At 34.8% G+C, this 15,112-nt stretch overlaps 2 protein-coding genes across 4 annotated transcripts in view; one reads left to right on the forward strand and one right to left on the reverse strand.

Moving 5' to 3' along the window:
- LOC131939568 (uncharacterized) overlaps positions 1-5,330 on the forward strand; it is a 76,046-nt gene extending 70,716 nt beyond the window's left edge. For both annotated transcript variants that reach the window (XM_059297960.1, XM_059297962.1), the window contains exons 33-35: positions 1,372-1,435; positions 1,580-1,741; positions 2,885-5,330. In XM_059297960.1, coding sequence (XP_059153943.1) covers positions 1,372-1,435; positions 1,580-1,741; positions 2,885-3,031 — 373 coding nt within the window. In that variant the 3' untranslated portion in view covers positions 3,032-5,330. The remainder of the gene's footprint in view (positions 1-1,371; positions 1,436-1,579; positions 1,742-2,884) is intronic.
- Positions 5,331-5,890: 560 nt separating this feature from the next.
- Positions 5,891-11,417, reverse strand: LOC131939571 (ectonucleotide pyrophosphatase/phosphodiesterase family member 5). 2 transcript variants are annotated; one of them, XM_059297966.1, is made up of 5 exons: positions 11,342-11,417; positions 10,043-11,041; positions 9,015-9,200; positions 8,518-8,748; positions 5,891-6,621 (listed from the first exon to the last, which is right to left on the reverse strand). In XM_059297966.1, the coding sequence occupies exons 2-5, from the start codon at positions 10,944-10,946 to the stop codon at positions 6,371-6,373; spliced, it is 1,572 nt and encodes a 523-aa protein (XP_059153949.1). In that variant the 5' UTR covers positions 10,947-11,041; positions 11,342-11,417; the 3' UTR covers positions 5,891-6,370. The 2 variants fall into 2 exon arrangements, with proteins under 2 accessions (XP_059153949.1, XP_059153950.1); XM_059297967.1 differs by having other exon boundaries at positions 11,334-11,417.
- Between the last annotated feature and the right edge of the window lie 3,695 nt (positions 11,418-15,112).

A 15,112-nucleotide genomic window follows, 5' to 3' on the forward strand; every position in this document is an offset into this window, starting at 1 on the left:
TAAACATTAGTAGCTGTTGGTTAGGGCTGGTCTCAGTGTCTTCAAATGGTAAACATTAGTAGCTGTTGGTTAGGGCTGGTATCCAGGGGAAACAGTGGTAACCTGTTAACCTTTATAGTGGCTTTGATTCTTACCCTGGTGTCCATAGAATGTTCTTGAGTCCATCCAATTCTCAAGGGTACTTAAGTTATGGAACATACAGTTGGCCTGACTGGGCATAGAGCCGGCGCTGCCTAGTGCGCTTTTACCATAGTTTAAAAACCGTCTTTTCATCTAGATATGACTTTGATAAAATAAAGATTTTAAAAACTTTGAAGAAATATGCTTATTGTAAACATGGTCACCCATATGATAGGCCTCTCAAGCTTTCTTGTGGGCGGGAGAAAAATCCTGACATACCCAGGTGAGGTGTTACTGAGTTCACATTGGTTTAGATAGTGGTAGTGTAGGCCTATAGCCTACGTCATACTACACATAGCAGAAACAGTTCAGATTTGAGATTTTTCCATTGTCACCTTACATTCAGAATTATGAGGCGTTTTGTTTTTACTTCAATTATTATTACAAGTAGTACATGTAACGAAATGTTGCTGATTGTCTACATTACTCTGATAAGTTTTACAACAATATAAAACTGGTCTTATTTACATTGCATTTGAAAACTGTGTAGAAATACTGAAAGTTATGGACAATATCCAGTTATAACAGAAAATCTATGCTCTTGTTACGGACATATGTTTTGGGGTAGGCAGACCTTTTGAAGTGACAGATTTATCCCTTCATATACAAAAGGTTTATGACTGGTGAGCTCTACTTTACCTGCCTTACTGATTTACACTTACAGGTTTAAAAGGGCAACTGCTTTTTTTTAATACCAATATATGCAATGTAAGACTGAACTAACTTGGATCTGTTTGGCTCAGGTACCAGTAGATCTATATGCCATGTAAGACTAAAACGATCTATATGCCATGTAAGACTAAAACGATCTATATGCCATGTAAGACTGAACTAACTTGGATCTGTTTGGCTCAGGTACCAGTAGATCTATATGCCATGTAAGACTAAAACGATCTATAAGCCATGTAAGACTGAACTAACTTGGATCTGTTTGGCTCAGGTACCAGTAGATCTATATGCCATGTAAGACTAAAACGATCTATAAGCCATGTAAGACTAAAACGATCTATATGCCATGTAAGACTAAAACGATCTATATGCCATGTAAGACTAAACTAACTTGTATCTGTTTGGCTCAGGTACCAGTAGATCTATATGCCATGTAAGACTAAAACGATCTATATGCCATGTAAGACTAAAATGATCTATAAGCCATGTAAGACTAAACTAACTTGGATCTGTTTGGCTCAGGTACCAGGATATGCCTAAAGTCATGAGATGTGAACCCATGCTGAGAGCTGGCATTGCTAAACAGGTAAGTGTAAGCTTTCAAGAGTTGGTCTAGAGTTGGGCTTTTGGTTTTATCTCTTGCTCACAGGGCACTGTCTGCCCTTCTAATGTCTCCACCTCATGTCCACAGGGCACTGCCTGTTCTAATGCCTCCACCTCATGTCCACAGGGCACCATCTCCCAGTTTTTCAGCACAGAGAGCTGCCCAGTCTGTGAGAAGCAGACCAAGACATTTGTCTGCCAAAGCTGCGCTGCCAACCCACAGATGGTCTGCTCTGTCATTAGCAGGCAGATCTACAACTGGGAGAAAACTAACTACAGACTAACTCAGGTACACAACTAGTTGGGAACTCATCACACACCAACTCAGGTACACAACTAGTTGGGAACTAATCACACACTAACTCAGGTACACAACTAGTTGGGAACTAATCACACACCAACTCAGGTACACAACTAGTTGGGAACTAATCACACACTAACTCAGGTACACAACTAGTTGGGAACTAATCACACACTAACTCAGGTACACAACTAGTTGGGAACTAATCACACACTAACTCAGGTACACAACTAGTTGGGAACTAATCACACACCAACTCAGGTACACAACTAGTTGGGAACTAATCACACACTAACTCAGGTACACAACTAGTTGGGAACTAATCACACACTAACTCAGGTACACAACTAGTTGGGAACTAATCACACACTAACTCAGGTACACAACTAGTTGGAAACTAATCACACACTAACTCAGGTACACAACTAGTTGGGAACTAATCACACACTAACTCAGGTACACAACTAGTTGGGAACTAATCACACACTAACTCAGGTACACAACTGGTTTGGAACTAATCACACACTAACTCAGGTACACAACTAGTTGGGAACTAATCACACACTAAGTCAGGTAGCTCTTTTCCACATGCTGTCCAGTACTATGGAGAAAGGTTTAATTAGAAGTTCATGTAGAGCAGGGGTCTCCAAACTACAGCCCGCGGGCCCTCCTCCGGCCCGCGGAGATCTTTTTGCCCATGGAAAAATCGTTTGTTGGTGATGGCTGAGGAACATTGCCCAGAAAAATCAAAGACATGCCTGGAAGAAACTTGACCCCGAACTGAAATTTGATAGTTAATGCGGCCCTCGGACTGAAAAGTTTGGAGACCCCTGATGTAGAGTGACAATATTCATGTAGGCCTATTATAAATCTGTTTAAAAACTATTTCAGTTCTGATTAGTAATCTGCAATTAACATTCTTGTTCATCTAAAATAATGTAGTACTGCTTTTGTCCAATTAACATTCTTGTTTTCTTAGGATAATTGAGTACTGTTTTTGTCCAATTAACATTCTTGTTTAGTGAGGATAATGTACTGTCTTTCTTTTCTCAATCCCCAACAAGTCTAGATTTGAGTGTGTAGCTGTTTTCTGCATGTTCTCATCAAGCTATGTTGTTGTTGTCTCTACAGGTGTGTTTGATGTGTCAGGGTACACAAGATGGCAGACAGCTGACCTGCATTTCCCTTGACTGTCCTGTCATGTTTCGCCGTGTCAGAGCCCAACTAGACCTGTCAAGGGCAGACAACCTCCAGCTGATGTTGAACCAATTGTTTTAATGGGCACCATTCTTGGGCTCAGTGCTGGAGTAGAACTATTGAGTTGATAGACTGATGCCTTCAAGCTTTATGCTCAACTTGTTCCCCATAGAGAAGTAAATCTCAGACTGAACTTGAGAAAGTTCATTGAACTTTGTGATCACCAGCTGACTTGATCACAAACTGATCATTTTTTCACAGCCTTAGCTGAAGTTTTATTTTCATCTGTGTTAAGGGCATGGACTGGTGATGAATACCAAAATGCTTATTTATAAACCTAATGCTATCATATCTAGCATATAGTAATGACTCAAAAAGTTAAATACCTAAGAAAACGTTTTAATAACAAGCTTTTATGTACTAATGCACTAAAAAATAGAAAATAAATTATACACTAGTATTTAAAAATCTATAAAGAAAAGCGTGTGTTACTTTAGTATCTATTGGATAGCTTTACTAATATTTAGGAAGAGACCCACGCTTTTCTTAATAGTTTTTTAAATAGTAGTGTATCATTTATTTTCTAGTTCATTATTACATAAAAGCTTGTTATTAAAACGTTTTTTAATTTATGGATTTTTTTTTCAGTACTTTAAATATTTAAAATTTTCAATAGAGTTGCATGACTAAAAACCATGCGCACCTAATGAACGTGATGACGCATGTCTAACAGTGCGGAATAGTTTAATGCGACAGCCTACTAATTTGGACACAATTTTAATTAATTCATAAAAAATAAATCAGGCAACCAATTAAGTCAAATTTAATGTCATGTTGCATTGTCTTCATGTCTTGACCCACATGCCAACGTTGAAACAAATCTGCCAGTTTATTTTAAATTTCACTCTGGCGTTGAAACAAATCTGTCAGTTTATTTTAAATTTCACTCTGGCGTTTGGATCTAGACAGACAAGACTGACAACAGAGGAATCAAGTTAAATAAAAGCTTGTATAAGAATCCTTGTAATAAAGTATACACTTCTATTTAACTAACTATGAAGAAAAGCGTGTGTCACCTTTACTAATATTTAGGAAGAGACCCGGGCTTTTCTTTATAGTTATTTAAATAGTAGTGTATGATTAATTTTCTACTTTTTAGTGAATTATTACATAAAAGCTTTTCATTTACAAAAGAGTTGCATGTCTAAAAACTATTGCGCACCTAATGAACATGAGAAAGCGCGTATAATAGTGCAGAATAGTTGGATGAGACTGCCTACTAATTTGGACAAAATTTTAATCAATTCATAAAATATTAATTAGGCATCCAATTAACTAAGTCAAATTATATGTCAGAATGCATTGTCTTCATGTCTTGACCCACATGCCAACTTTGAACCGAATCTGTCAGTTAAAAGAGCATAAAATTTCGCTCTGGCATTTCGATCTAGACAGACAGAGACAGTAATTTTAATTAAAGCTTGTAAAATGGGTGAAAATTTCCTGCCGTTGCCATGGTGATGGTGGCCATCTTGGAAATGTTTTTAACATTGAAATAACTTTCTTAATTATTAAAGTTGATTAAAATTTTATCTAATTATTCTGTATAGATATACCAACAAAACTGATACAAACAAATTTGTTTGGTTTTTCTTTTACAGTTAAAATTGTGTATTATTTGCACAAATTTTGAATTTTTAAAAAGTGCTTTTAAGAAAAAAAATTGTAAAAAGAAAAGTATTTGAAAATTGAATCCATCATGATTGTTACCAACATGCATCTCTATAGTCCTGCAAGTTTTTAGTGAATTCCCATCCGCCATCTTTGAGTTACTTTTTTATTTTTAGACTTTACTCTTTTTTGTATTAACTATATGCTAAATATTAGGTTTAGAAATAAACATTTTGGTTTTCATCACCCGCCTATGCCCTTAAGCTGCCTCAATTAGAATCTCCCATCAGTTGATGACTGGTTCAGATAGCTTGGGTTGTTGTCATAGTATCATCCCATCTATTTACAAGTTAATGGTGCATATTGAATGCAGGCCACTCTTGAAAGCATAATACTCGTCCATGATATGTCCTCATTGGCTGCTGATGGTAGTTTAGATCTCTAGAACCCTGTCCTCAACTCTTTGATTGATCATCTTGTGTTTTTTATCAAGTTGGTTTGTAACTTATTTCATTTGGGCACACATCTCTATGTTGTCAATGGAAGATAATTTGGTGTACATGTAAAACAAATGACTTTGTATACAAGTATAAAATGATTGGATGACAGAGTGATCTTGAGAGATGTAACCTTGTGAGAGCCTAAATATTGTACAGATTAAACCATGTAGACTTAATTTTCTGTTCTTCTTCCTGTGGTCAGAGGATGGGAATAGCTGCTGGTTAGTGGACGTTTGTCAATGGAACTCTGCTAGTACCTAGAATAGCTGCTAGTCAGTTGAACTCTGCTAGTCTAGCACCTAGAATAGCTGCTAGTCAGTTGAACTCTGCTAGTACCTAGAATGTGTGTTGGATTACAATGTTGAGTCAGTCAGGAATTTGAAATGAATATATATAGGTAGGCTTGTTGTAGGCTGTTTGCTCAGGGATTTAGCATTATTTATCAGACAAAGCAGGGGTCTCCAAACTACGGCCCGCACACCCAATGCGGCCCCCGATGTCCTCTCATCCGGCCTGTGGAGATCTTTTGTCCACGGAAAAAACGATTGTTGGTGATGGCTGAGGAATTTTGCCCAGAAAAATCAGTCATGTTTGGAATTAACTGGCCCCCGAACTGAAATTTGATAGTTAATGCGGCCCTCGGACTGAAAAGTCTGGAGACCCCTGAGATATAGAGCATGGCCAAGAATCAATTAGCATTTTTTTTTTTGCTTTGGTATCACCCTGCACAATCAGCTCCCCCCTGTGATGTCCAGATGTTGCAGTCACCTTATCAATTATTTTTCTTTTTATTGGAAAAATGTGTACATGCATGAAAACTTTGACTATACAAACATATATTCCATCATCTTATGAGAATGGGTCTCAAGCTTAAAGTCAGTCAGACACAAAATAGTTAAAAAAAAAAAAAATACATTTGAGAACTTTACATCTTTCTCCCCATTTCAATCTGAATCAGAGATGAAACATAATCTTAGTATTCTAAGCCCCCCAATCTAGCTTTTCTCAACATCAAACATAATCTTAGTATTCTAAGCCCCCCAATCTAGCTTTTCTCAACATCAAACATAATCTTAGTATTCTAAGCCCCCCAATCTAGCTTTTCTCAAGATCATTGAAAAGATGTAAAAAAAATCCTTGAACTCAATCATCTACAGCCAAACTACCTTACAAAAATTATCAACTACTATTAACCACCACATTTCAACAACCTACCACCACTAACATTGACAATCCGCAACCACTATTATCACCATTTCTCAGCGACTATTTCTAACATTTTATCATCGTCATGGGCATCATCAAAATCATCATCGTCCTCTTCTCCAGAGAGTAAAGAAGCTTTAGCGCCTCCAGTGGGTGGTGTTGAGTATTTAATTGTAGCTTGGACAGGAGATAATCGCAGCTGTAGGATCCTGCGCTTGAAATACCGGTGGTGGCGGCAGGCGGCCACAGTGAAGATACCCCCAACACTTGCTATCACAATCAGGACCAAGATATCTGGAGAAGAACATTTCAATCTTCAAAATCCACTGAGAAGCAGAGAATTACATCAACATTTAACCATTCAGCCAAGTAAACTAGTATTTCATTGGGGGCGGGTGGGTCTTTTGTTGGACCAAAGTATTTCTTTACAAAAACCTGTAAAAAACAGAATTCTATAGCCTTAAGAAATTAGAGGAATACTAAACAAATAAACCGGGAGTGATCTCCCCTAAACTTTCTCGGATATTCTAATATAAAACTACGAGGGATGGCAACTCAGGACATAGACAATATTTGTAATCTATTTTTAATTACTTAAACTTTTTATAATAGAATGGAATCTTGTAAAAAAAAGAATTGCACACTAAGTGAACGCCTAATAAAATGTGCATAATAATAGTGCGGGATATTATAAGTACTTTATAAATTTACATGCGTTTTTTGACCAATCTGAAATAGCGTAAATTAGTACTTCCGGTCAACGGAAATTACTCAAAGTTTGACAGAAGGTAGAGAATTAGATCTTTTACTTACATGTGAAATTTCATTTATCTATCTGAAATAGTACTCAAGTTATAGGCTTTTGAAAAATTCAAAGTAGAAAAAGTACCACTCCCGGTTATCGGAAATCGCTCAAAAGTTGATACGGATCTACAATTTTGATAAAATACTTGTATATGAAATTTCATCAACCTAGCTGTAACGGTACTCAAGTAATCGTGTTTACACACAGACACACACACACACAGACATATGGACAAGATTGCAAAATTATGTTTTTCCGTATCAGTGAGGTGTAAAACGTCGAGATTTGTAAAAATCTCAATTATTTTTTTTGCACTATTACAATACTTTCTGCTTTCTCTGTACTTCGTATATACGAGAAAGCAAAAATGCATAAAAGACTAAATATTTTAATGTATAAAAAACTAAGCAATTGGCAAATAAATATATAATTTTGACACCGTTTCAGTATAAAACAAATGCGCCTCTGTTCAATGTTGCAAGATGATGCGCAGCCTACAGTGTCATAAGTGCTACATAAAAACCACCGCAACATGTGGGCTAACCAAGGTGTTCAAAACATTCATCAAAAGAACCTTACATTTATTAAAGAATAAAGAATTTTTTTTACAGCAATTTCTCATGTTTAAAAAATTAAAGCTAAATTTTAAAATTATAAACCAATTTATTTTTATGCTTAGAACTGTTTTGACTATCATATTGGATAATAATATAGTTTTTTATTTAACATTTACATTTTTCGGGCAAATGGATTTCGGGCAAGTGACTGGTGTACCTGGATGTTTGGCTGACTGGATGTTTGGTTGACTGGATGTTTGGTTGACTGGATGTTTGGTTGACTGGTGTACCCTGGATGTTTGGTTGACTGGATGTTTGGTTGACTGGTGTACCTGGATGTTTGGTTGACTGGTGTACTTGGATGTTTGGTTGACTGGATGTTTGGTTGACTGGATGTTTGGTTGACTGGTGTACCTGGATGTTTGGTTGACTGGATGTTTGGTTGACTGGTGTACCTGGATGTTTGGTTGACTGGATGTTTGGTTGACTGGATGTTTGGTTGACTGGTGTACCTGGATGTTTGGTTGACTGGATGTTTGGTTGACTGGATGTTTGGTTGACTGGATGTTTGGTTGACTGGTGTACCTGGATGTTTGGTTGACTGGTGTACCTGGATGTTTGGTTGACTGGATGTTTGGTTGACTGGATGTTTGGCTGACTGGATGTTTGGTTGGCTGGTGTACCTGGATGTTTGGTTGACTGGATGTTTGGCTGACTGGATGTTTGGTTGACTGGTGTACCTGGATGTTTGGTTGACTGGATGTTTGGTTGACTGGTGTACCTGGATGTTTGGTTGACTGGTGTACTTGGATGGTCCAGGCTACTTACATGTCCCAAAAGTCCACATGGTGGTTTCATGACCTTCACTCAACAGCTGGCCAACAATTTTCATGCTGCCATTGTTGGGTGCTGGCTGCAGCTTCAAGAGATGGCACATCAGTGGGTAGATATCAACACTACTAAATGACTCCACAGAAAATCCTTGCTTAAATGATGGACCCATTGCCAGAAAAATTGGGTGCATTTCTTGATTTTTGTTGTCGTAACCATGGTTACCAGCTTAAAAATAATATATGATCAGATGTATCAGCTTACCTAGATGAAAACTGCTGACATTGACAACAGAGATGTATCAGCTTACCTAGATGAAAACTGCTGACATTGACAACAGAGATGTATCAGCTTACCTAGATGAAAACTGCTGACATTGACAACAGAGATGTATCAGCTTACCTAGATGAAAACTGCTGACATTGACAACAGAGATGTATCAGCTTACCTAGATGAAAACTGCTGACATTAACAACAGAGATGTATCAGCTTACCTAGATGAAAACTGCTGACATTGGTTGTGAAGGAATACCCTAGCTCTGGCACCACAAGGATGGGTGGTGCTCTCAAATTATTTTTATAATGATACTCTTCTGGAATCTCATGTCTTTTATAAACCTTAAATACGTTCTGGATTTCTGAAGCAGCTTTTAATTTCTTATAGATCTCCTCTAGGTGTCCTGATAGGATTAAAGAGAAGTTGAAACAGCTTTAATATTCATAAACTCTACATCTACTTGTGACTGGATAGACCGAGCGCCACAACCAATTTGGTACCAGCCGCTCAGTATCAAATGCCAATAATATCCATACATTATCAGTTACAGATCTGCTATCAGTTAAGGTTTTTATTTACAAACTGATGCATACAACTACCTATCTAATTACATAAATAAATATTGTTCCAGTTAGCTGAACATTGTACTCAAAATATTTTATCTCAGGGGTCACTCATTCATAATTTTCAGCTTTATTTCAATCGACTATTTCAATAACCTGTGCATCTATTCATTGATATATGGATTTATTATTTGCAGTAAATATTAAAATTGGAATAGGAAGTGTAGAGAGAAAAATAAGTGGTAGCCTATGTTTTAAAATAAGTGGTAGCCTATGTTTTAAAAATAAGTGGTAGCCTATGTTTTAAAAATAAGTGGTAGCCTATGTTTTAAAAATAAGTGGTAGCCTATGTTTTAAAATAAGTGGTAGCCTATGTTTTAAAAATAAGTGGTAGCCTATGTTAAAAAAATAAGTGGTAGCCTATGCTTTAAAATAAGTGGAGACAATGTTTTAAAAATAAGTGGTAGCCTATGCTTTAAAATAAGTGGAGGCAATGTTTTAAAAATAAGTGGTAGCCTATGCTTTAAAAATAAGTGGTAGCCTATGTTTTAAAAGTCAACCGTTGTTGATGAAGTGAAATTATTGTTTAGCTTGACTATATTTCAACCATTGTTGATACAGTTAAATTATTGTTTAGCTTGACTATATTTTAACAAAAAGCTAATCAAGAGTGAGCACATACCTTCAGCAGGAAATATTGATGTTGTTGACAAAGATGTGGTGCCAGAATTTAAAATTGTGTAATCTGATGATTCAAGTATTTCATTTAATTTGATTGTTTTTGTTGCAGAAACATCAGTAAACCCATGGTCGCTAGTAATGATGATGTTCACGTCATCGAGCAAATCATTTTCTTCAAATTTGCTTAACAAATAACCAATTGCAGAATCTAAATATTTGATCTGATTAATCACCTCACTTGAATTGGGTCCAAATTTGTGAGCAGTCAAGTCTGGTTCATGAAAATACAAAAGACCTAAATTTATGGGATGTGCAGCTTTAAACCAGCTAACCATTGTGTCCACTCTAGATTGGAAAAGTATCTCCTCATTGTATGACATGTGCAATGTTGGTCGCACCCACTTGACTGGGTTGTCACCACCCCACCACATAATACTCCCACTTCTGCCATTTTGTTTTTGTAATTGATTGGCCACCCATATTGGTTCAGCACCAGCGTCATAGTACTTGGGATCATTCTCATGATGCTGGTTTTCAAATTTAGGAATGAATGGTGTTGTTATGTTGGGATCTTTTATAAAATTGTCCATAACACCATGATTTTCAACAAACAAACCAGTGACCATAGACCAATGGTTGGGTAAGGTGTTGGTGACAAACACATTAGTTAGTCCATCTTTAGCATAGACACCTTGTTTTATTATTTTATGAAAGTTGGGAGTATCTGTTCTTAAATGAAAATCCCACCTGAAACCATCCAATGAAACCAAAAGAAGCGAAAATTCCTTTTCATTGTGACAAATCATTTGAATAACTGCACAGAACCAAACAATCAGATGTGTTATCATGACAAGGCTGACTGACTTCCAGTTCAATGAACTCAATCTTATATTACTTGAGTGCATTTTTATTTTCAATTATTAATTAATAAAAAACAATTAGGCCTTTTAGAGTTTATTATTATAAATAAATTTTTGAAACAATTCACTTTCACATATCTCTAAGAAAATATTATTATATAGTCCTAATCTAGCCCTAATTCAAACTAATTTGTACTGTCGTTTATTTTTTTTTTCCAGGACATACATCAGGCATCATCATCATTCTGACATTCATTTCATTAAATTTTTTGTTGGCTTAATTTAATTTAATACTTATTTTTACTTAGGATAGACCTATTAATATTTCAAGTGATTTCTAATTGAATGCTTCTAGTTGGCTTTGTTGCTTGATATTGTGACAAATTTTCCCAGTCGACACAAATATAATTTTCTTTATATTTATATTAATACCACTGCACCGAGTTCTTTATTTCTGCTTCCTTAACTCCTAACTTTGTTGTTATGCTGCAACTACGTTAGCTTACTCTACTCTACAGACCCGAAAGAACTCTTTGTAGGCGAAGGTAGATAACAAATACTTTAAAAAAGCGTCGTTCGCTAGGCTGTATTATGTACTAGCCGTCCCGGCCAGGCCCTGCTCTGACCTCTGTGAAAAACCTTTCTGTTAAAGACAATAACTGTGTGTTTAGTAATCATCATATACCCGGCATTGCTCACCCTAACCACAACCAACCAAAACCAAAACAACATAACGCTAACACAATTACAAATACAAACGAAAACAAAAACCTAACAACAAACCCAACCACAACCTAAAATTGCCATCTGCCACGATTAAAATATTGGCCTATATATATATATATATATATATATATATATATATATATATATATATATATATATATATATATGATATATAACAACGTTCCCTCTAAAAAGGTAGTGAGCAACGTGTATTTTTTTTAAGTTGCGAAGTATTTTATGAATGACCCCGAAACGTAGTTATCCTATGTCAACGGATGGTCTAGTTCTATTTAAAAATTGATTTTAAAAACTACAACGTGTATGTAACCCTGGAGTTACCAACCATCCCCACTAGTGCTATATAAGAATAATGGAGAGTAATGGAGAATTCTAGGGGAGATCACTCCCGCTTTATTTAAAATATGTATTAGTATAAAAGATAATACATTTCCGACAACAATTTAGATGTAGAAATGAATGTATTAAAATAGAAAAAATTATTATTTAGATATTAATAAAAAATTAACTACGTAATTATTTATCACATGGATTATAACAATTTTAATAAAACATGTTACTTTTTGCTGTGTACTGTGAAGGCTAAAATTGTAAATAAAGCTTAAATAAAATACACTTTTACAGTTATGCCAATGGAGCAGCTAATGTTTTTTTTTTCTTTTGTAATACAACTTGCGAAATATAGTTTTTATATTGCTTAAAGGGTTGCAACTCAAACGAAACTTAAAATAAAAATAATTTCGCAGTTGTTCCCCATGGACCGTTAAATTTATTACAGATGATATTACACCATTGTATTTCAACTACAGGGGTAAAACTCTGGTAAAACTATCGACGAAAAAGCAATAACGTAGTAACTTCCCATAGACCACAATAATTGTCTCAACGGGACTATTTTAGTACTCGCTAAATAATCTTTATATTGTTTATACAGTTTCTTCAAGGCAGAGAAGCCCCCCCCCCCCATCCCCCCCCCCCGAAAAATCAAAAGTTTGAGGGGGGGGGGGGGCAAATCAAAAGTTTGTCCTCGGGGGCCGGGGAGGGACGCTACGCCTCTGATGTATACATTTATATTGCGGGAAAAAATTTGACCCCCCCCCTCCCATGAGACGATCCTGGCTACGCCACTGCCCTGGACCATATATTTCATCTTAATATTTTTGCTTTCTTGAATACAGAGTATAGAGCAAGTATTGTAAATGTAATTGTGGTGAATAATTAACAGGTATTTTGACAGTTTTTGCCAATTTATTTTATCATAATGGAATAAAAATGATGCATTGTACTCGCGTAAAAATCTAAAATGATATTTTGACAACTTTTGACATTTTATGACCTACTGGGGAAAACTTATGATCTTTAATAACTATAACTCTCAAATTCTGAGTAATCTCCGATATCCGGAAGTGGTACTGTACTCTATTTCCGATTTCTTAAAAAACAGATAACATAAGTTGTACCATTTCGGTTAGGTGAACGAAATTTGATTCATAGATATATGATCTTATTATCTTGATTCTTTCAAATTTAAAATGATTTTCAGTGACAGGAAGTAGTACTTTACGGTATTTCTGAATTCTCAAAAAAAAAAAAATATTAGGCCTACTTGTACTGGACTGATTTGTTTCAAACTTCTCACATAGGTCAAAACTCGGTGACAATGCATTGTGTGGTATAAATAATAAGGTAAAATCACGATATAGCGTCGGAAATTATTGGGTAATTTTCGTTGAGTTTCGGTAACATTCGTTACTGTAAACCATAATTTATTTGACCGTTGAAAGAAAAATAAAGTCAAGTGCATTAAATTAATGTTTTAACTTAATTTAATGTTTAACTGACAAAAAATTAGCAACAATTAGTAAATCTAAATATTAATAAAGTCGAGGGTAGTAATTAATGTTTTTTTTTTAAGAAACAGAAAAAACCTGCAGAAGATTTGCGACAACCAGCTCTAGTTCTGTTGTTAGTAATAAGACGATTAGATTTTCTAAAGTTAAAAGTAGTAAGAATAACTAGAATAATGTTTAGTAGCAGCAATAATTAGCACATACACTTAAAATAATTAGAAATACAAAATAATTAGTAAAACAGTATTTAAATTGCAACTAAAATCAATCCTTGCACATTGTTCAACATTATGTATTAAAAATAATATGGCGGCAAATAAATGATGGTTTACAGTATTCCCGGTGGTTTCCGGAATGGCTCGACAGACTACGCCATGGTTTTACTGTTTTTTACTGCTGTACAGTTCCGGAATAATAACCGACGCTATATCGTGATTTTACCAATAATAAATAATATGACTCTAGTTATAAGTTTTAATTAAACTTTTTAAAAAAATTCATAAAACGGTAAAAAAGCACTAAAAATGAAAAAATAAAGGATTTTCTTTAAATATATAGTAATGAATACTATTTAAATAACTAAAAATAAAAGCCTGGGTATTTATATTATATACTTCTTGTACCGGCCATGCCTTGCACTAGCATTTGAGATAAACTTGTACCGGCCAAGCCTTGCACTAGCATTTGAGATAAACTTGTTTAAATGTGTTCTTTAAGCATTGTATACCCAGCACCTCCCCCCCCCCCCCCCCCCGAGGTTTAGGAATATTAAAAAATGTTCAATTATAAATATATATTTGTGAATATGGACCTTTGTGAAAATATAAACACAAACATAAATGCAAACACAAACTTAATCAGAAACATTGACACGAAAATAAATGCAAACATAAGTATAAACATACACGCAAAAATTAACTCAAGCCTAAAACATAAATATAAATGCAATCAGTAAAGCAAAAAAAAAAATAACTCAAAACATAATGCAAACAAAAACTTAAACATAAACACAATTTAATCGGAAACATAACCACAAGCTTAATAAACGCAAACATAGACACAAACAGTAATGCAAAAAAAAATGATTTAAACGCAAACATAAACATGAACAAAATAAAAAAAACTTGAGCACAAACTTAAACGCAAACAATAACAGAAACGGAAAGGTAAACGTGAACATAGAGGACATGTAGGAACAGCTTTTAAACTATTATTGATTAAAAATAATAATTCGTAAACAGCACATTGAGTGTATGATATCAATGAAAGGTAATATTTAAATTACCGGTGCTTTACCTACACAAATTGCACTTTATAAATCCAAGCTTTATTTTTTTTCCATTTTTTTTTCCTGCTTAAAAAAACTTTTTTTTTCTTTTATAGGGCCAATATAATTATATATATATAATTATATATATATATATATATATATATATATATATATATATATATATATATATATATATATGTGTGTGTGTGTGTGTGTGTATAAATTTGTATTTTTTATAAATATATATTGTAAGCTATGTACTTTGTATAATTTTTCAGACAAATTTATAATTGTATGTATAGGGTAATACATTTATTTTTAGTTTGTTCTTTGCACATGCATCAATT

This window comes from Physella acuta, unplaced genomic scaffold, assembly GCF_028476545.2.
Source record: "Physella acuta isolate Inbredline_101_S28 unplaced genomic scaffold, ASM2847654v3 ptg000283l, whole genome shotgun sequence".
In the NCBI taxonomy this organism is placed as follows: Eukaryota; Metazoa; Mollusca; class Gastropoda; family Physidae; genus Physella; species Physella acuta.